At 42.2% G+C, this 21,686-nt stretch overlaps 1 protein-coding gene across 1 annotated transcript in view; it reads left to right on the top strand.

Annotated features, from left to right (window-relative positions):
- The window catches only part of LOC145401104 (cubilin-like), an 87,122-nt gene that overhangs the window by 27,682 nt on the left and 37,754 nt on the right, over nt 1–21,686 (top strand). Inside the window, exons 18-40 of the mRNA XM_080273476.1 lie at nt 397–553; nt 1,049–1,105; nt 1,456–1,592; nt 2,269–2,440; nt 2,970–3,076; nt 3,305–3,426; nt 4,277–4,410; nt 4,742–4,928; nt 5,199–5,362; nt 6,850–7,031; nt 7,883–8,042; nt 8,394–8,590; nt 10,009–10,177; nt 10,989–11,170; nt 12,192–12,360; nt 13,210–13,391; nt 14,601–14,762; nt 16,072–16,189; nt 16,870–16,955; nt 17,077–17,213; nt 18,353–18,486; nt 19,069–19,305; nt 20,219–20,406. Coding sequence (XP_080129602.1) covers nt 397–553; nt 1,049–1,105; nt 1,456–1,592; nt 2,269–2,440; nt 2,970–3,076; nt 3,305–3,426; nt 4,277–4,410; nt 4,742–4,928; nt 5,199–5,362; nt 6,850–7,031; nt 7,883–8,042; nt 8,394–8,590; nt 10,009–10,177; nt 10,989–11,170; nt 12,192–12,360; nt 13,210–13,391; nt 14,601–14,762; nt 16,072–16,189; nt 16,870–16,955; nt 17,077–17,213; nt 18,353–18,486; nt 19,069–19,305; nt 20,219–20,406 — 3,540 coding nt within the window. The remainder of the gene's footprint in view (nt 1–396; nt 554–1,048; nt 1,106–1,455; nt 1,593–2,268; nt 2,441–2,969; nt 3,077–3,304; nt 3,427–4,276; nt 4,411–4,741; nt 4,929–5,198; nt 5,363–6,849; nt 7,032–7,882; nt 8,043–8,393; nt 8,591–10,008; nt 10,178–10,988; nt 11,171–12,191; nt 12,361–13,209; nt 13,392–14,600; nt 14,763–16,071; nt 16,190–16,869; nt 16,956–17,076; nt 17,214–18,352; nt 18,487–19,068; nt 19,306–20,218; nt 20,407–21,686) is intronic.

The following is a 21,686-nucleotide window of genomic DNA, read 5'->3' as shown; positions in this document are numbered from 1 at the left end:
TCAGCTCTGAGAGGATAAGTTTGTACCATAACGACTTCATCTCATTCTTGTTACTGTCACACGATTTCATTCAGCGTAGGGGAATGGTAGTAGTAGTAGTAGTAGTAGTTGTGGTAGTAGTGGTGGTGGTAGTATTGGTGGACTGCAAGCTGAAGTTCCCCTACTTCTCTGAGCTCCAGTTTCTACTCTCAGCTAGAACCCAACATTTGTACCCATCTCTGAACCCCATTTTGAACCCCATCCACTTGCACCCCATATTGACCTCTTAGTTATTTGAAAGCCATTTTAAATCCTTATTTCTTTGAACCCTATTATAAACCCCAATTTCTCTGAACCCCATTTCGAACCCCGAACCCCATTTCGAATCGCACTCATTGTAAACCGCTATCCCCCCAGGTGAGAGACGGGGGCACGGCAGACAGCCCCCTCATCGTCAGGGCCTGCGGAGTCAACATCCCTGAACCAATCCAGTCTACGGGAAACAAACTATTCGTGGTCTTCGTGTCGGATTATTCGTTCGCTCATGCTGGGTTCCGGGCGAGGTACCGAGTGGGTGGGTATGAGGCAGATAGGTAGATGGATAGAGCAATGGATAGGCAGATAGACTGATGTATGCTGTTGATCAATGTTAGATAGATGGGTTAATCAAGCTGAGATCAGGGCAAGGTACCAAGTGATTAAGGAATGGATTGATTGATTGGTTGATGAGTACATTAATATATACGTAGATTGAAATATGAACAGAATGGATAAGTATACAAATGTGGGTATACCAAAGTGGGTTAATTAGAACAGAGGGGAGTTATTGAAGTCGAGGGGTGGCAGTATAATGACTAGATGCAGCGGTTCGATCGAGAGGGAGAGAGAGAGAGAGAGAGAGAATGAACAATAAAAATAAGTCATCACAGTGAACGATTTAAAACATGGAAGCCAAGTGCAACGCCCTCTCTTACCCCAACCTAAACCTGTCTAACCCGACCTAACCTAATTTAATCTACCGTAGCCTAACTTAATCTAACCTGACTCTACCTAATCCCATCCTTTACAGCGTGTGGGGGAGAGTACAGCGCTCCCACCGGAATCATTCGCTCACCTTACAGCCCAGGTACGAATTTCCAGACTTTGTTTAGCGTTAGGGTGTCTGTCTTTGTATCTTTACTAATAGAGCTGAAGTCCAAATATAATACTCCAAGTTTTCTTTAGTTTGACGTGTGTAAGACTGCTTGGTTATGCTTCTACCTTTATTAATACAGCCTCCGAAAATTTCAGAGCTAAAGGAGGGTGAAGATTATTGCCTGATACCAAATTAACGAACTGTCCAAAGCCTAGTCATGTATGTTATTGACAGACTGGTAAATAGATGGACAGATAGATAGGTAGATATATACGTAGATAGATGTAGGGGTAGAATGACATGTGGACAAATTACGCAAACATATATTTTCTCTCCTACAGACAGGTATCCAGCTAACCGAGAGTGTGTGTATCTCATCAATCAACCTCCCGGGAAGGCCATTCTACTCAACTTCACCTTCTTCGATATTGAAGGGCCTTCGTTCTGGTCTGGACGCTGCATTTTTGACTACGTAGAGGTGAGTAAAATATGAGAAGGAAAAGCATCTCTATTTTTCACTGCTGTCTTTATCATCGTCACCAAAACCACCGTCATCGTCATCATCAGTGTCAACGTTGGATCACTTCTGTACCTTCATTCTTTCAGCCCGATGGTTATTTTTGTACTGAACTTATGATTATTTACCCCTTCATTCCGATGGCGTGCTATAATGTTTCCTTCTTGATACCACCAGATAATTTGCTTCAGTTTCTGGGATATCTCTTTTAATGGAGATATTGAAAGCTTAGTCTAGCTTCTACAGTTCGAAGAGTCTTGTCCAAACTAAGTAATACTGCCTGATGGTATAAAGAAAAGGAATAAAAACTAAGTCATGGGATTAAAGTGATTCATTTTAAGTTATGGGAGGCCCCTCGTAGTTACAGGATTAAAAATAAATCCCCATTAACCTCCTCAATACCATGACATCATTCTGGTTTCCTACATATCACCTAATAGTAGTTGGCTTCATAATACAAGCGCCTATATTGCTGTGACTGAATAACTAATACAGTACACTTTTCATTTCTTTGGTATAATAACTGATACAAGTAAACCGGTGATGCTGTGGCCTAATGAGAGAGAGAGAGAGAGAGTGGGAGAGGGAGAGAAATATACTCCGTTTCTATGTCCTAATCCTTACGGTATGGCCCCAGATAAGGGATGGAAGACGCCCTACCTCCCCTTTGCTAGGCCGGTACTGTGGCCCTGAAACCCATAGGCCTGACCCCGTCCTGGCCACCCATAACTACATGTGGATTAAATTCGTCACCGATAGCAGCGAACACAACTACGGATTCATCGCCAATTACTCCACCGTGGATACCAGTGAGTAGGGAAGAATACGCGTTTCACTTGGCCTTAAGCTGATATCTGCCCATCTTGAATTCTTGGGTGTGTCAACAGAATAACACTGGAGTATGGTATTAGCCACGGAGAGGAGATTGTCAGGCTGTGGCATTGTCTTTATCTGCCATGGAGCACTGTCTTTTCTATTACAGCTCTGCCAGGGATAGAACTGATCCTTACATATCTATTTACCTGTTGATCTATCTATCTATATTAAACTATCCGTCTATCTATAATTTGCATATATAGATAGGTAGACGGATAAATTGATAGGTAGACAGATATTTAGATAAGTAGACAGACAGAGAGACAGATAAACAGATGGATAGACAGACAGACAGAAAAACAGATAGATAGATAGGTACTTTATAGAAGACTAAGAAGGAGTTTTAACGATACTGAATGAGTAACACCGGTCTCTAAAAATATTCCTTATCAGGCTCCGGCGGTGTCCTAAATGCTCCAACATAGGTAATAATAATCTTCAAGTGAATATTCTTTCTAATAGGTTGTGGCGGCGTCCTAACGGCTCTAACCGGGGTAATTAGCTCGCCGAACAGCCCTCAGAACTACCCCGCCAACACTGACTGCATTTGGGTGCTGGACCTACCTCAGGTTTGTTTCCCCACTGTCCATCTGCAACCATTCTCAGTAGCGTTGGAGCTTCGTAATACCCCTTTCTTAGCGATTATTCTGCAGACCTACATATCAACATCCTCTTGTATGGTATTGATTGAAACTGTGTCGATATGAATATAACTAATAAATAAGGAAATATTTAGGTGCTAAATAAATCGAGAAATAAGAGGAACGAGAATTAACCTAAGCATTCTTCTTCCCCAGGGCTACGTCATCCAGCTCACATGGACCTCCTTCATGCTAGAGGGTCGAAGTAACTGCCCCTACGACTACATAGAGATATTTGATAACTCCTCCATTCCCGGGGCAGGTGGACAAATGGGCGAGTGAGTATGGGTTTGGGGGAGGGCGAGGGAGGGTGTGAGGATGCGTGTGTGTTTAAGACGAAGTTGTTACTTAACCCCGGTCTGTCTGACTGAACAGACCCGTCGGCCACAATTAAGTAGCTGCTTTTGTCGGTCCGTCCAACAGGTACAGTACATTACATACACCATTTAGGGATCCCGCGCCCTCCCGTGGTAGACAACGCCACAGCAGGGTCGGTCGAGTGTCCTTCCAACGGCCTGAATGATGTTCAGTTAATTATGCCAATGATGATATCAATCGCAGAAGTCACAATCATCCCGAACTATTTTCTCACCCAAAGAAGGGTGAGGTAGGGTCAAAAGGGCAAGAAAAACCTTGGTACAGGGAAAGCTATCCCACAATTTATAACAATAACAGCAAGAAAATCAGCAATAACAAAAACAAAACAATAAATTATCATTATCATTATTATTATGACTATTATTATTATCATTATTATTATTATTATTATTATTATTATTATTATTATTATTATTATTATTATCATTATTATTATTATTATTATTAATATTATTATTATTATTATTATTATTATTATTATTGTACCTACTAGATCCTTTTCACTAAAACTTGGCCTAAAATTGGCATATCTCCCTCTTTAATGCAGAATTGTAGTACTGAATTAACAATAGAATATGATGCTGGTTAGGAAGATGTGCCACGGAAATGATGTACAGCCAAAGCAGGGCCTTCTTCTGCCATTGAGCTACTTAATATAATCCGAAAATGGACGAAAATCTGGGCCAAGTAAGGTGAAACAGGTATACTAATTAAAACCGTAGTACTATGACCTATCCACCTTTGTACCAGCCGTTTCTGTGGCAACACCCTACCCCCAGTGATGACCTCCTCGGATAACCTGGTCACCATCCGCTTCCATTCCGACCACACAGTCAACCACGATGGCTTCTCCGCCTTCTACCACGGCATTGACGCTTCCAGAGGTGAGTGTGACTTCCATAACTTGTAACGTGAGCCTTCCATGACGTTTTTGGGTGTGAGTGTGCTTTCTTTGACGTTTCTAGGTGTGAGTGTGCGTTCCTTGACGTTTCTAGGAATGGGTATACCTTTAGAACTTTTAACGTGTGTCATCCTTGACGTTTTTAGGAGTGGGTGTTCTTTCTTTGACGTTTCTAGGGATGGGTTTGATTCTGTTATATTTCTCTCTCTCTCTCTCTCTCTCTCTCTCTCTCTCTCTCTCTCTCTCTCTCTCTCTCTCTCTCTTACACACACACACATATACACACACACTCTCACTAACCCTCTCTATTTCAGCGTGCGGGGGCCACTACCACACGCTCACCGGAGTCCTCACCTCTCCCAATTATCCCGAGAACTATCCCAACTCCCGCACCTGTGAGTGGACCATCACTGTTCCATCTCGCAGACAGATACGCCTCCAGTTCGTCGACATGCAGATGGAGGAGGAGAGCCACTGCGGCTACGACTACCTGGAAATAAGGTGAGAAACAGCGTAATAAGTGCCAGTAAATAAGGTATGAAACAGCGTAATAAGCACTAGTAAATAAGATGAGAAATGAAGTAAAAAGTCAGAGAAGTAAAATAAGAAATAAATAAGGTCAGAAAACACCTGAAAATAAAGTGAAAAACACAGACAGACAGAGATGGATAGCTGGAAATGGGAGAAGTGGGACGCATGGAAAGCAAGATACAATGCTGGCAGAGGATTGTGCATGAATTTTCGCTCACGTTTGTACCTGCCCTCTTCCAGGAACGGCAGGTACTCCACATCACCTTTGCTGAACAGAATCTGCAGCTTCAACAGGACCCTGCCAGAAATTCTCTCTCACAGCAACCAGCTCTACCTCAAATTCCACAGCGATAGTTACTTAACCAAAAAGGGGTTCAAGATTCTGTGGGACGGCTTGACTACAGGTACGTAATTGTGACAGCGATTCATAAGATCCTGAGGGCGTTGGTACAGGTTAACATTGATAATCTCATGGCCTTGTCTTCCCCATTCTGCTTCAGCTGAGAATAAGTCATAGGATCCTGGGAGTGTTGATCCGTCATGATTCATCTTCTCAAGGTTGGGATAGCTCTTAGTATTTTATTCCAGCGAACGCCAGACGATTATATTCAGCTGAGAGAGAGTTTCGTTACCCTGAGAGGGTTAATACTGGCACCATTAATCCACTCGTGGTCTCGGTTCACTAGTATTCTATTCCTAACATCAACGGTCAATTTTATTCTTCTAAACATGACCTATAGGATGCTGAGAGTATTAATACTGCCACCATTAATCCTCTCATGGCTGGAAGAAGTCTAATATTCAGTTCCAGCTACAACCAGACGATTTTATTCAGATGAAAACTAGTAACAGGATTCAGAAATTATTAATTACCTTTTCCTATTGTCGGATGGTTTTTGCTGTCGCTGGAGGCTTTGAATAATTATCCTTTGCACCGTTGATTTTCATGATATCAAAGGAATTTACTGGACAGAGTTCAACCAGTACATTTGTCTGCTGCCATGAGAGAAATATATAAGGGATTTTGAGTAATGGTTGCAGCAAAGTTACCAAGTATCATCACTCTTTACCAGAGTACTAATCGCTACGGCTCTTAACCCTTTCAATCCAATGGCGTATTTCTAACTTCATTTTGTTTACCTTCAAACGATGTTATTCGGCCTAGGGAAGAATCTTCGGACTGAAGGGGTTAGAGACAGCACTTCAGCCCTTAGCCACGAGAGATTCTGCCTAAACTGAGTGACGGTCGTCTGGTGGTAATCTGTGTGAAATGAAAAAGAAATATTTGAATTCAAGTGGTTACTAGTTTGCATCCTTGAGATTTCCCTCAGGTGAATAAAAACGTTTGTTACTTGCAATATTAATTTTTCAAAAAAATATGGCGATGGGAAGAGTTCAAAAATCTAAATATAAATTGCTTAGGAGCCAGTATTTCGTAATTATACACACACATATCCCATTAAATAATCAATTCAGACAATTGGCATACTTGTATTTACACACAGAAGATTCATGCATTAAGTACCTAATGTGAATGAGAGTGGAAAAGTGTATGTGTGTGTGTGTGTGTGTGTGTGTGTGTGTGTGTGTGTGTGTGTGTGTGCTCACGTACATCCATGTTTTTGTGTCAATGTGTATATGTGTGTCTGTATGTCTGTGTCCGTGTGTCTCTGTGCATGTGCTGATGTGCTTGTACGTGTGCGTGTGTGCATGCGCGTATGTGCGCGTGAGCGAGTAAGTGTGTGTGTGTATGTGTGTGTGCGTATGCGTGTGTGTGTGTGCGTGTGTGCGTGCGTGTGTGTGTGCGTGCATGCATGTGTGCCAGCGTGCGTGTGCGCACAGTCTCCATTACAGATCATTCTCTAACCAACATATCTCATGTTTTCTGCAGGTTGTGGCGGTACCTTGACAGGGGTATCTGGTGAAATCGTCTCTCCCGGGTACCCTCAGCCGTACCACCACCGAGCCGACTGCTACTGGACCATTAGGGTGGCTCAAGGCTCAAGTGTTTCTCTCTACTTCACCGATCTGGACCTAGAATCTACCAGGAACTGCTTCTATGATTACGTTGAAGTACGTCCACACTCTGACTATTCTCTTTCCAATTTAGTTTGGCCTAAAATCGCCCAATATCCACGCTGAATGCCGGGCAACAACAAAAAATTAGTACTAGAATATGGCGCTAGTCACAAAGAAGTGCTATGGAATGTATGTACGGCCGTAGTATCGCCTTATTCTGCCACTGAGCTCAGCTAAATAAACTTAAAACGACGGAAGTATGGGTAAAGTTAAGGTGAAAGATTATTGGAAAGTGTATGTAAGAGTAAGGTGGTGAACTTGGGAGTGCATGAGAGTAAGATGGTTGTCGGCAGAAGGGTGAAAAACTGAGAAGTGTGAGTATCTAAGAATGTATAAGAGTGAGGTGGCTGCCAAGAGGAGAGTATGAGATCGGGTAGGAGACTATGAAAGTGAGGTGGCTGGGAGATCAGGAGGGGAAGAGACTAACTAGGAGAATGTATGAGAGTGATATGGTTAGGAGCAGGACGATGGATGATTGACCTGGAGAGTGTATGGAAATGAAACAACGGGGAGGAGAAGGAGAATGATAGGTCACCTGGTAGGGCACAGGCTGAGGAGGTTTTTCGATTACTACATGTCGTTTTCTGTGCGACGATTGTGACTTACAAAATATCAGCTGCCTGCATAAACGATCCTCGGGAAATCGATAGGTATTAATTGTAAGCATTCTTTTATTCTCATGGCAAAGATCAACACGGCAACACCTGGCAGCCAACCTACTCTCCAATGTTGTGTGTTGTATTCTAGAAGACTGTGACTTGGTAAACATTGATCGCCTCCCTCAGTTACACTCTACTGTCGATAGGCATTAATCCTAAGCCTTCTCTTCTCTTCTCATGGCAAAGGTTCGAGACGGCAGCACCCGGCGGTCCCCACTCCTAGGCCGCTACTGCACCAATAGTCAAGGTGTTATGGGCATCAACTCCACATCAAACACTCTCTGGATCCGCTTCAGGTCGGACCACTCGCGTGCTGAGAGGGGATTCAAAGCTCAGTACCACACCAGTAAGTACGAGGTTTATTTGTTTATTTATTTGTCTATTATTTACTTTTGAAATCTATAGTGTACATGTTTTAAACTGACAAAGATCCCTAACTCCGATCAGCTAAATTGATGGCAGTTGTAGTCAGACTAAAAGGCCGATTTGATTATGGGCGAGGGAGAAGCCCTCTCGAGTGTCTTGTCAAGTAGTGGCATTTTCTCACATCAGAGGTCCGACCCGGCCCTGCCCAACCTGGCCCTACCTATTTCTCTCCCTATCTGTCTATCTGTCTCCCTTTCTATCTGTCAGTCTATCTATCTACCACCATCCATCCATCTATCTACCTACCTACCTATCAATCAATTTTTCCCAGACTGCAACAGAGTGATCCGTGGCCACCGAGGGACTATAACGACCCCCAACTACCCTGATCCGTACCCCCACGACCGCAACTGCACCTGGATCATCGTCGCTCCCAGGGGCAACTCCATCAACGCTTCCTTCAGCGACTTTGTGCTGGAGGACCATATGGATCATGAGGGAATCCGCTGCTCCTTTGATTACGTGGAGGTGAGAGAGAGAGAGAGAGAGAGAGAGAGAGAGAGAGAGGTGGAGTGGAATCAGGGTTCGTATTCACAAACGCATTTAGCTCGACTCCCGATCGTAATTTGGATGCGGATTTGCACAAAGTTAAAGATACTGGAAGTTTCTGCATCCTCCTTTCCTTTTTGTTCTCTCAAAAGTAAGCACTAATTCATTCATTCATTCATTCAATATCTTATCCAGTGTTTCCCCATGAGGAGCGTAGGAGCCCCGGGCTAGGCAAGTTGGTCCTGACATTTAAGATGGGTGTCCAGCCTCACTCATCCGTTAGTGACATTACGTGAGCAATAAACCCCAACCACCCCTCGGATATAAACCTGCACAGGCTCAATCGGATTGGAGCGCTTTAATTGTCCACTAAACCACCAGGCGCCATAATCTGGTTATATAGTTACCATCCAGCGTAGTAAATGGTTTCCTGATGTACAGGAAACCATTTGGCTTCTCACTCAGTGTAGAGTCACCTGTACAAAGAAGGAAGAAGAAACAATGAAGGCAAGAATGACAGAAAAGGAAAGAAGGAAGAGAGGAAAGGGCAGGCACTCGAAAGCAGCACTACATCAAGTGAGTGGGTGGTGAACGCCCTCACCAACCACTTATAAGTAATACTAATTAATGATAACAGTAATTATTATTATTATTATTATTATTATTATTATTATTATTATTAATTATTATTATTATTATTATTATAATCTGTAATATTTTCTTCATATGTAAGATTTATTTTTGTTGAGAAGACGCAAGACAAGGGCAGATTCTACATTATGTTTGTCCTCCCTGCTTAAACGAATAAGATATACGACTGGGAATGGACTGTGTGTTTCTGAATCCGACCATAGAACACAACATAGTCCCAACTGGCTCATCCTGTCAGTCCACATCACAACACAAGAACATCCCTTTGAAATCTTTTAAGACCCACAGCCAACTCTTTAAAATCCCTTTCCCTGTCCATCTTACAGCCCCTTAAAACCCCCTCCCAGCTCCCTTAAAATCTCCTTTCCTCACCCCCTTGAAACCCCCTAAAACCCCCTCCTCGCTTCCTCTAAATTCCTTTTCCTATCCTTCCTAAAACCCCTCTTCACCCCCTTAAGATCCCCTTCTCCGTCTCCCTTCAAAATTCTAAAACACCTTTCCGTCTCCCTTGAAATTCCCTTCACTGTCCCCCTCAAGACCCCTAAAATGAACCTTCCCCCTTACCTTAAAATGCCCTTCTTCGTCCGCCTTAACAACACCTCCTCCCCCTGAAGGTCCGAGAGGCAGTGTTCCAGAGGAGATTGAGACTTTGCAAAAATTGAGTGTCTGCCATAACGACCTTTGTCCAGTCGATAAGAATTAATCCGAAAACGTCCTTCTTCGTTTTCTTCCTCTTCCTTCTGCAGGTGCGAGAGGCAGAGACGCTACAGGGCACCAGGACACAGCTGGGTCACTTCTGTCGCAACCCACCTCCCCCTCTGTCCACCTCACCGCACAAGAACGTCCTCGAGGTCCATTTCCTTAGCGACTACTCCGTGGCTGAAAATGGGTTCCGGCTCGAGTGGATCGTGCATGGTTAGTGTGGCTGGGTTAAGTTTGATTACAGTTCCTGAAGACTGGATTATTTAGGTTAGATGTGAAGTTGAGATATAATATAAAGTTTTGTTTTGATATGAAGTTAAGTTGGTGAAGTTAGGTTCGAGTATAGTTGCTGAAGGTTCAGTTGCATTAGGTTAGATTTGGGGCTGGCGAATATATAAAATTTTGTTTAGAATTACATCTTTGGGATGAGTTAGGTTAGCTTTTTTTTTTTTTTCAAGTTACGTATCAAAGTTCGTTCAGGCTTGGTTAGGATCGGTTTTGTTTGGTTACGCTAGGTTCGATTTTTGTAAGTTGCATTGTTGTTATACTAAGCTAGATTTGAAACTGCAATTGATTTAAATTACGGTCGGGTTTGGTTCGGTTCGGTACAGTTAGGTTAGATATCATTTAGCACTGTATTCGGTTAGCTGGAGGTATATTGGGCTAAATCTGAAGTTAGATTAGACTTCAAGTTTAGGCTTACTTCAGACACCTAAAGTCAGTTTGCTCTAGATTTTCCCTTGTCAGACGAACTCACCGAGCATTCAGACAACAAACATTCTGCTTTTCTTTTTCTTTTCACTCAAAAAATAAACATCCTCTTCTTCTTTACTAAATTCTTCTGCATCCTTTCATCAGCGTGTGAGGTCCTGTTCACCAAATTTTGTCAGTTTCAGTAGTCTCTCTCTCTCTCTCTCTCTCTCTCTCATAATGTCATCGTCATTGCCATCTCCCACGTCTTCTCCTCCTCCTCCTCCTCCTCCTTCTCCTCCTCTTTCTTCTTCACCATTTTCTTCGTCTTCAGGGTGCGGGGGTCACTTCACCAAGGCGTCAGACAGCTTCACCAGTCCCAACTACCCCCACATGTACCCCCCCGAGACGGACTGCGAGTGGTACATCAGGACGGCGCCGGGAACCAGGGTGCACATAACGATCCACGACTTTGATATTGAGAGCGCCGGTGGATGCGTTTATGACACTCTGAATGTAAGTGGAGTTCATTCACCTTTACAGGAGTTGGTCTGTTTTCACGTGACTGAACTGGGCCATTTTTATGACAAATACAAAATGTGGTTGCATAAACTTTGATCAGTATTGGTTATGGGGTTGAAATGCGTCTACTTACTTACTAACCAAATTAGTCGTTCATTCTGACTGTACTGCATAATCAAAATAGCTGAAAGGGGTTAAGGATCTTTGTCAGGGTAGAATAAATGCTCTACAGGCTAAGCTTCTCATCCTTTTACTGCTTATTTCCCAGACCTCACCTGCAGAATAAGTCAATACCACTGTTTTACAAGTTTTCCATACCACTCTTTTGTAACTAATACCATTTTTAGTGTCGACGACGACGATGATGATCCGAGCATAACCAAGATGTAGGTAAATCAGCACGAGTATATCTATTTCACATGACTTTGTTCCAGTTTAATGAACTCGAAATGCATTTATAACCAAATTTCATGTTCCAGTACATGCCATGGAACATGTAAAATTGACGACCGCTAAAAAAATCCGTATATATTTATAAGAGAAAGCTTGTCTGTCTGTCTGTCTGTTTGCCTGTCCTCTGCAAAAATCAATAATAGAGATGTTAATTTTATGCCTACTTCATGAGAGAGAGAGAGGGGGAGGGGGTGGAGTTAGGTGGACGGAAATATTGAGTCTTGAATCTCCTCTAATCAAATGTATGATGTGTACTGTAGACGTATTTTCAACCACTAAATCTCAGAAAATAAAGACTATAAAATATTCTACGAGATTTCTAAGGAATTCTGTGTGCGTAGAGCGCTGCTTTGTGGGTTTTGAGTGTGTATGTCTATATGAAACTATTATTATTATTATTATTTGTTGGACTGAGGGAATATTTGATACATGTGTGTGGGGGGAGGGTGATATGCGTGTGAGCAAGTTTTCTTGTATACATCTTTGTGTGTGTGTGTGTGTGTGTGTGCTATCCGCCATATAATCCGGACCCTTTGATACACTTAGTCTACCTCCCTTCCAGGTCTACGGAGGTCAGGACGTTTATTCCCCGCTGCTGACGACCCTGTGCCATCAGCAGCAACAACCCGTGGTGCTCACGTCACAGGGCAACCACGCCTTCGTCACCTTCAGCAGCGACGAATCTCTCAGGGGCAGGGGCTTCAACATCTCCTATAACACCCTCCCAGACGGTGAGACGTAAAGCTTTATAAGGATACGTAGGAATAAGTAAGAATTGGTGGGAGTACATAGGAAGACTTACAGTGGAGTAAAGAGGATTTCATGCGAGTCTTCCCAAGTGTAGGGGCTTAAAAATCTATAGTATCCTCCCTTACAATGATACAAGAATCTATAGAAATGCACAGGAATGAGTAGGAATACCACAGAGTGCATAGGAGTACACTGAAATATACAGGGAGGTCTACAAGAATAAAGAGGAGTACATAGCAATATAGCAGAATGCATAAAAATATACGGGAATATATGGGAGTACTTGGCAACACATGATTGTAAAAAGAAATACATAGGAATGGATTGGAATACAAATGAATACACAAGAGTCTCTCAGGAACAATGGCTTCAGCATCTAAATCACCCTTCCCGATGGCGAGACAGGAAGAGATAAAAGTACCGTATATTTTATTGAATCTTTGCTCATTCTTCTTTCTCCTTTTACCCCTCTTATTAACCCCTTCGTCCACAGTGATTATTTTTTCTGATGTTCTTGCTTCTCACCCCCCCATTAGCTTTTTTATTTTTGCTTAGCTTAGGAGAGACCTTTTGAGCAGGAGGGGTCATATAATAGAGCAATTTTTATTTACTTTGTTCCTTCAATTAATTTCTCGAAATCGTTTGATGGTAACCTAACGAACCCACTTAACTCCTTCATTGCTAGAGATTTATCCTAAATTGAGGATGATTGTCTGGTGGTGGGAAAAATATCATAAAAAAAATGCATCACTGGCTTAAAGACCTAAAACTGAAAGAAAAATACGCGGCCATATCAAACGCGTTAGCCTAATGAACACCTCGATTTTCAGGCTGCGGCGGACGCTTCACCGCCCCACGAGGCAGCATCCACTCCCCGAACTACCCAGAACCCTATGACAAGGACTCCAGCTGTGTGTGGACCATAGTAGTGAACCCCACCCATGTAGTTGAGCTGAACTTCACCGAATTCGACGTGGAACCGCATGCCAACTGTTCCTACGATAATGTTACAGTGGGTATATCTAAGTGCCACCTGAATCTGTCTTTTAGTCTGTCTCCCTATCTGCCTGTGTAATTTCTTCATCTCATAAATTTCAAATGGAACTTTCTCTTTTCGTTGTATGTAAATTTGCATGTGAAACTTTCCATGGTTGGTTTAAGTACTTGTGTTAATGAGTAACTCCCTTAAACTCTGTCTTTTTGTCTGTTGAAATGTCTACTTGTGCTCTACATCTGTTGTTCATCTCACAAACATGAAGTAGAGTCGAATGAAAAGAGTTGATATGTTTCAGTTCCCTTTAAACTCTTTCTTTCAGCCGGTTCTATCTACCTATCTGTTACTCACCTTAGAATTCGAAGTAGAAACGCATGTGAAGTGTTCCAGTGATAATGCATACCCTCACAGCACACCTAAACCCCCCATCACCCTCAATCACAGACAAACCTTCAACACTACTTCAACCGAAGATCTGGAGTGTTCGACTGAAGTGTCCGAATGCCAGCAATCGATCGAGTTCACGTCCACTTGAGCTTGGAGTAACAACAACGACAATTCATTCCTTGATTCGTGGCATTGCACCTAATGACCCTCTTCATTCCTTTTTATATAATTCCTATTTCTCCATCATATTATACCGTCTATATTTTCTCACATTCTCATGAAGTCGTGTTCCTGTTGACCTAGTAGACTTTGAAATGCATTTTATTTTCCTTTTATTTTGCTTACTACAGCTTAATAATCTCTTTTATGTTATCTGTAATTTTGTCTCTTTTTTATATAGGGACTTAGTTTGCACCTTAAATATACAGTACTAGAGAACATGACAGTGATGCAGCCAAAATATATCAGTAAGTCGTTACCATGTCCTTTGAGCCAATTATAATATTTTCTCATTAATTTGGGTCAGTATTTCGTCCTTTTGTTACTTATTTCACAAACTTCATTGGCAGAAGCACAATACTATGGCTGTACATCCTTTTCATAGCACTTATTCGTGACAAGTATCATATTCTAGTGATAGACTATTATAAAAATTCAGCATTCAAGACGGAGAGATGGACAATTTTAGATAGAGTGAAAAGGCCATAGAACCCGGACTATATGAGTATTCCCACTTGTTTTGTCTCAGGTAAAGGTGAGATGCGTATAGAATCCGGACAACTTTCTCACCTGTTATAGAGCTCGGGCTTACATTATCACCTGTCATTGGCTTACTCTTAGGTGTACGACGGGGAGGACACCACGGCCCCGGTCCTGCTCCACCACTGCGGCAACACCATGCCTGAGACCGCCTTCGTCAAATCCACCGGTAACGCGATCACCGTGAGGCTCTTATCGGACGGCAGCTTCGGGGGCAAGGGGTTCTTCGCTAACTACTCCATGGTACGTATAGAACTTACTAATCAACGGTACGTATATAACTTACTACTTCATATAACTTATTGCTCCAGGATACGTATATAACTTACTGTTCCATGGTACATATATAACTCGTTGGACCATGTTTTTTTCTTGCTTTCTCCAGAAAATTTTATTCGGCTTAATAATGATTATTTGAACTGAGAGGGTTAAATATAACTTTGCTTTATCCCTTTGCCACTACGGAGGATTCAGAATGTTGAATAATATCATCTGATGGGAGATGATAAATTTGATAAGAAACCTTGACTGGATGAAGTGGTTAAAACTAAGAGCCCTAAGGTGTGAATGCGCCTCCTTCCCGCTTTAGTAAATAAGGGGACTTGAATGCATGTTGCCTGCTTGAGATATGCCTTTATGGTACTGAAATTCAGGCAGTAAAGGAGGTGGAGACCCGCACGGCTGAGCGCGCAGAGATGATAATTATTAGGCTTGGATATACAGAGGAGATTAGGGTTGAGCAAACGGAGAAAAGGAAGGCTAGGTGAGAGTACAGTGCTTCCCTGAATGGCCGAGCGTCAAAAGATAGAGTTTTCAATGAGCAACTGGGAGGTGAAATAGATGTAAATGCATCGATGATGAGATACACAAAGGGAGACTGAGGCTGTTCGAACGTGAAGAATACATATGGAATGGAGGATGGAAATTGTGTGAAAAGATGTTAGGGATGGGCTTCTAAGAATGACCTCAGCGTTAGGTGACTGAACGTGGATGCTACCGTACACTGTGTTGCATGGAGATCTTACGTCAGGTCAAAAAGCATGACACACTAAAACAAATACAACTGCAGACTGTAATATCACAGTACAGTACGTTTAAGTCAAATAATTACGAAGCTCTAACACAAATATCCTGAGAAGTTTGTTGGACTCGGAAGATCACAATACTGTGTGTCGAAAGTCATTCCTCATTGTGTTCTTATTTCCTACAAGAAGTGGGTCGATCTTTATGTTCTCAGTAATACAAAGAGTTCCAAAACGACATGTAACCCATGCGTATATGTACAGATTATTTTCCTAGATCTTCTATTCCAAGAACCCATATATCTTAGTCCTAAACACTAATTCTACAGAAAAACTGCCACATGTTCCGCAAGCTGGGTGTAACAAGAATTCCGAGGGCTTGAGTGATAGGTTAATGATTGCCTGAACCATTTCACTGGGAATGATCTTGATTTCCTCCCTTTACTTTCACTTTCCTCTGGTTTGAATCCTGCCTCACACCATCCTTAGGTGGGGTTCTAAAGTCATGATGATGATGATGATAATTTCAGGGATGTGGAGCGCGCCTGGAAGTGGGCCTGGAGGGCTTTGGAGAACTGTTGTCGCCAAATTATCCACACCTCTATACCTCCACTGCTAACTGTTCCTGGCATCTCCACGCTCCAGAAGGTTAGTGAATCACCACGGCTAAAGAGACAACACTCCTTTTACTTTAACTTGGCCTCAACATCTCCCCCTCTTGAATGCAGATTTATAAGGATTGATTACACTGAAATATGATGTTGTACACGAAGAGAACGCAGTCATACGGAAAGGAAGTGGAGCCTCAGTAATGTCTTAGCAACTGAGCAACATGAAATGAGCTTCTGAAATGACGAAAATCTGGGCCAAGTATAGGTAAAGGATTTAGAGCGCCTCACACGACACACACTCTAGGTATTGATTTTACTTAATAAATTGAAGAAACAAAATAATAAAACAAAGTGATGTAGATGCAGTAGTAGTACTAGTAGTAGTAGTAGTAGTAGGAGGAGGAGGAGGAGGAGAGATAGGAGGAGAAGTAGACGTAGTAGTAGTAGTAGCGGTAGTAGTAGTAGTAGTAGTAGTAGGGTAGTAGTAGCTGCAACCCCAGACTAATCTGGATGTGAACGTGGTGGACTGCAAGCTAAAACTGTCCTTCTCCTTCAGTCCGTCATCTTCCATTTGAAGGAGAGGATATGAATTTAGGTGCGTTTGTATAACCAGACAGAATCAGTCCCCAGTTATATCGGTGCCACCACGTGAAGGCCTTCCTCTCCAACACTGTTATAGTTGTGAGAAGATCAGTACAGAACTCTTTCCTCCTACAGGTCATCGCATCTACCTGCACATTGTTCACCTGAGCATGCATCCCCGTTTCCCTGGCAGCGAGAATTGCACTTACGACTATGTGTCAGTGAGTATTTTTTTTTGCTCGTCAGCGTGTTGATTTCTTGAGTGTGTTGTTGCGCTCGAGTGTACTTCCCGCAGTCATTACTTGAGTGTTATGTATCTATCTCCCCATATCTCTCCTGCAGGTGCTAGAGGGTGACATGTATGACTCACCTGAGAAAGCCCGCTACTGTGGCACCTCCTCACCCAGGCCCCTCGTCTCAGAGTCCGAATACCTCACCGTCAACCTGGCCAGCGAATATGGTTTTTCTGTTATATTCAGGTAATTTTCTTCGTCCTTGATTTTGTGAGTTTTTGAGGCTTTTCTATTTTTTATGGATTGTTTGTTTATTCCTGTGATTATTTTTTCTACTATGTCTTTTCCTTTCTCCTCCGATAATTATTCCATCTGGTTTTTGCTTTTTTTTTTTTGTCATATTCCGTTAATTCTTTTTTTTTTCCACCATATTGTGAAGCTTCTGTTATAATTTGCTGTCTTAGTTTTTTTTGCTGTAATTGCTTTGTAACTGTTCTCTTTTTTAACTTGGTAATTGCTTATTATTTGATTCATTTTTGCCTTCATATTTTTTCGTAATGATTTTTGTCCTATAATCTGTGCAGCATGTTCATGTATTTTTTTTTTTTTTTTAATACTTCTGACCAGCAATTTCGTCATCAAGGATACTGTTTATTGGTTTCACATTATATATTTTTCGCCTCATGCTACTTTCATTTTTTTTTTTTTTTTCATTTTCCAAGGCATTTTAGTTTACTTGCTTTAATATCAACTGCACATTTCTCCTCACCCTTTTTTTTCACAAGTTCTTTATTTTGGATTTTTAACACAAACGTTTTCACATTTCTCTTTATTTCCATCAATGTTCCTGTCTGCGCGGTCAGCTCCTCTGGCTTCTCCGTTTGATCTTCACGTTTATTTCCCTCAGACACATGTACATCTCCAAATCAACTTTTTCGCGACTACATAAATTAACAACCTCTTCACCGTATTTTTTTTTTCTTTTTTTCAAATTTAGATGTGTCATAGTGACCTGGATAATTTCAGGTGAATGGGCGCTCATTTTCTGAGTCACTTGTTTTACTTTGCATTAACCGAGAAGTGTTTGATGTGTTTCGTATAAAAAAGTGAATTTATCTGGAACACATTTAATTTCAGTTATTCAGAGATACAGCATTCGTTTATTGCAGGTTAAATTCCAGCACCTAATGTACAGGATAGTCCACATATTGCATTTTTATAATGTGTGAGTTTCGAAAACGGCTCAGTCTGGTGTGGGAAGCCCATATTTTTTGGCCGCTTCGTGAAGTAGGTTATAAACCATGGAAACAATTGATTATATACATAGACAGATAGATAGATAGATAGATAGATGGTGATGATAACCGTAATCTTGCTACTAACAGAGCCGTGTACAGCGTATTGACCTCTGCCTGTGGAGGTGACCTAAGCTCTGAAAGGGGAGAACTTGCGACCCCACACTACCCGGAACCCTACCCTGTCAACCTAGAGTGTGTGTGGACCATTACTGCTGGACCAGGTAAAGGACAATCCTTTTGTACTGTCTGAGGACAGTTATTCCAGGCTTGGAAAAGATGTGGTTTATTTCTTGGATTGGGAAAGATATGGTTAATTTCTTTATATATATATATATATATATATATATATATATATATATATATATATATATATATATATATATATATATATATATATATAATTCCATCTGGTTTTTGCCGTTTTTTTGTCATATTCTGTTAAACATTTTTTCATCATATTCTGAAGTTTTTGTTATAATTTGCTGTCTTATTTTTCTGCTGTACTGTAATATGCTTTGTAACTGTTGTCTTTTTTTAACTTGGTCATTGCTTATTATTTACAATTTGAGATGCAAAATTTCATTGCAGCTCCTCTATCAGCTCAAAGTTTATTCCAAATCACGTTAATCCATTAGAGAAAAATTACCGTGTATAGAGTACAGTAGATCAGTAGAAAGATTAAACAACTGGACTGATAGATGAGTGGATGGATGGATGGTAAATGGGTAGAAGGATTGACAGATGAAGAGACAGACATAAACTTCCTCTTTCTTTCTCCTCTCTTCACCATCATCCCTCCGCAGGTAACAAACTCCAGCTCAACTTCCAAGAGTTTGACATCGAAGCCTCCGACGGGTGCAACTTGGACTTTCTGGAGGTCCATGAGGGAAGTGCTGCGGGTCCGTTACTGCTCCACAACTGTTCCACCTCGCCCTCCTTCATCCCAGGCTCCATCACAGCCAAGGACAAGTTGTGGATTAAATTCCGTTCCGATGGCACTTCAGGGGGTGCCTCGGGTTTCCTAGCGTCATATAGCTTGTGTGAGTTTTAACTTTGCTTGTTTGAGTTTGTCAGTTGTAATTACTTAACCCCGTTCTTTCTGGCCGAGCAGACCTGTCGACAACAGGTAAGCGACTGGTTCTGTGGGGCCTTCCTACATGTATAGCATAGTATGTATTCCATGAAGGGAACCAGCCCCCCCTGTATCAGACAGCGCCTCATTAGGGTCGGACCAGGGTCCTTCTCACGGCGAGATGCAGGGAAATATGAGAAAGTTTGACTTCCAGATAGCCGTAGCTGCCCCACCCAGGTAACACAGCCTCACTGCATATAGGCTTCTCGTCAGGGCCGTTTTGTGTTTATTAGTTTGTGTTATAGTGAGAGTGAGGTTTTAAAGAAACTGTGGACTTACAATTTGAAGCGAAATATTGAAGTGTGTGTGTGTGTGTGTGTGTGTGTGTGTGTGTGTGTGTGTGTGTGTGTGTGTGTGTGTGTGTGTGTGTGTGTGTGTGTGTGTGCGTAAGCAGTCGGTTACCAAAGTGCCATTTATCCCAATACTCTAGCTTACCATAAAATTTCATAAAGTTGGTTTTTGAATGGCAGATACCCAGCGCAGAATTTGCTAGAAGTCATTTGATTTAGTGCGTTCCCAACTGAAGTTAGTCCTGAAGTGCATGAAGGTGAATTCATGGCTGAATGATACACATTTCACAGCGTAAATAAAACCACAAACTTACAGATTTTTAAAAATCTGTTACTATGGATGAGAGAGAGAGAGAGACAGACAGACAGACAGACAGACAGACAGACAGACAGACAGACAGACAGACAGATAGACGGATACAAAGACAGACAAAAGGGGAAAGAAGAAAAGACGAGGCAGACGTAACCCAGATCCTCAGAAACCTTGTCTCAAACCTTCACTTAACGCAATTCTCCCCTGCCTTCCCATAGTGTACGGGAGCTCGCTGTACGGGATGGAAGGGGAGGTGGTGTCGCCCCTTTACCCTCATAAGTACATGGGCAGCGAAGACGTCATCTGGAGGATCCGTGTTCCCTGGCGAAAATATGTCTCCATCACCTTCTTAGACCTGGACATTGAAGGCGACCCGGTGGAGGAGGCTTGCTACGCATCGCTCGTGGTCAGTGTTGCGGTAGTCTTGTTGCCTGAGTTCAGAACTCTCCTTCAGTACCGCACGTCCTCGTTTTAAGACTGGGATGCATTTTGGAAAACCGATCTAATAACGACTGCTCTCATAACCATTTTTGGTGGTGTAGCGATCGAATAAACAAGAAAAATTGGCATCGTAGTGATCACATAAGCAAAAATGTGCTGATAATTTACTATCGTATAAGCGAAAGATGATAAAACGATTGACTATAAAAGGGCAGATCAAATCATGTTTAAGCTGAATAAGATCGTCCGCAAATCTGTAATCATTTATCATTTTAATCGATGTAGACACCGATGGAGAAGCAGAGAAGGAGGCGTCTTACTTATCCCTTGTGGTTGCTGCTTCAAAGCATTTGTTGTTGGTCTGAGTAGACATCAACCTTTATGAAAGAATACTTAGCAAAACTATCTGGATGTGGCACAAAGTAATATATCTACATCACCTTCCTCGACAAGGCGACCCGGTGGAGGAGGCTTGTTACGAATGCCAGGTCGTCAGTGTTTCGAAACTCGTGTTGACTGTAATAATAACACCTTCAGCTTATGCGATTTTCCTGGGGTTTAGTAAAATCGTCTGTAAAGATTGGCGGAAATATATACACTTCATGTCCAAGTGATGTTTATTGTTTTATACGACAGTTTTGTCTCTACTTGCAACCTCTTCACATATGAACAGAGAAATGAGTTATACCGAGGTGAGAAGGAGAGATAAGGAAGGGAGGTACAGAGGTGGGAAGGGAAGGATTGAATGTAGGAAATGAGGGAGGGAAAGGTGAGGGAAAGTGGGGTCGATGGAGAGGGAAGGAAGATTTAGGAAAGCAAAGGGTTTGATGTGTTGAAACGAGGGTATTAAATTGAAGGAGAGGCTGGTTCCTGGAAGGGGTTGGTGGTTGTGTGTGTGTGTGTGTGTGTGTGTGTGTGTGTGTGTGTGTGTGTGTGTGTGTGTGTGTGTGTGTGTGTGTGTGTGTGTGTGTGTGTGTGTGTGTGTGTGTGTGTGTGTGTGTGTGTGTGTGTGTGTGTGTGTGTGTGTGTGTGTGTGTGTGTGTGTGTGTGTGTGTGTGTGTGTGTGTGTGTGTGTGTGTGTGTGTGTGTGTGTGTGTGTGTGTGTGTGTGTGTGTGTGTGTGTGTGTGTGTGTGTGTGTGTGTGTGTGTGTGTGTGTGTGTGTGTGTGTGTGTGTGTGTGTGTGTGTGTGTGTGTGTGTGTGTGTGTGTGTGTGTGTGTGTGTGTGTGTGTGTGTGTGTGTGTGT

The sequence above is a fragment of the Coenobita brevimanus genome, chromosome 54, assembly GCF_032717465.1.
Source record: "Coenobita brevimanus isolate Jiangsu-jjx chromosome 54, ASM3271746v2, whole genome shotgun sequence".
NCBI classification, from domain to species: Eukaryota; Metazoa; Arthropoda; class Malacostraca; order Decapoda; family Coenobitidae; genus Coenobita; species Coenobita brevimanus.
This window is presented reverse-complemented; position numbering and strand designations above follow the sequence as displayed.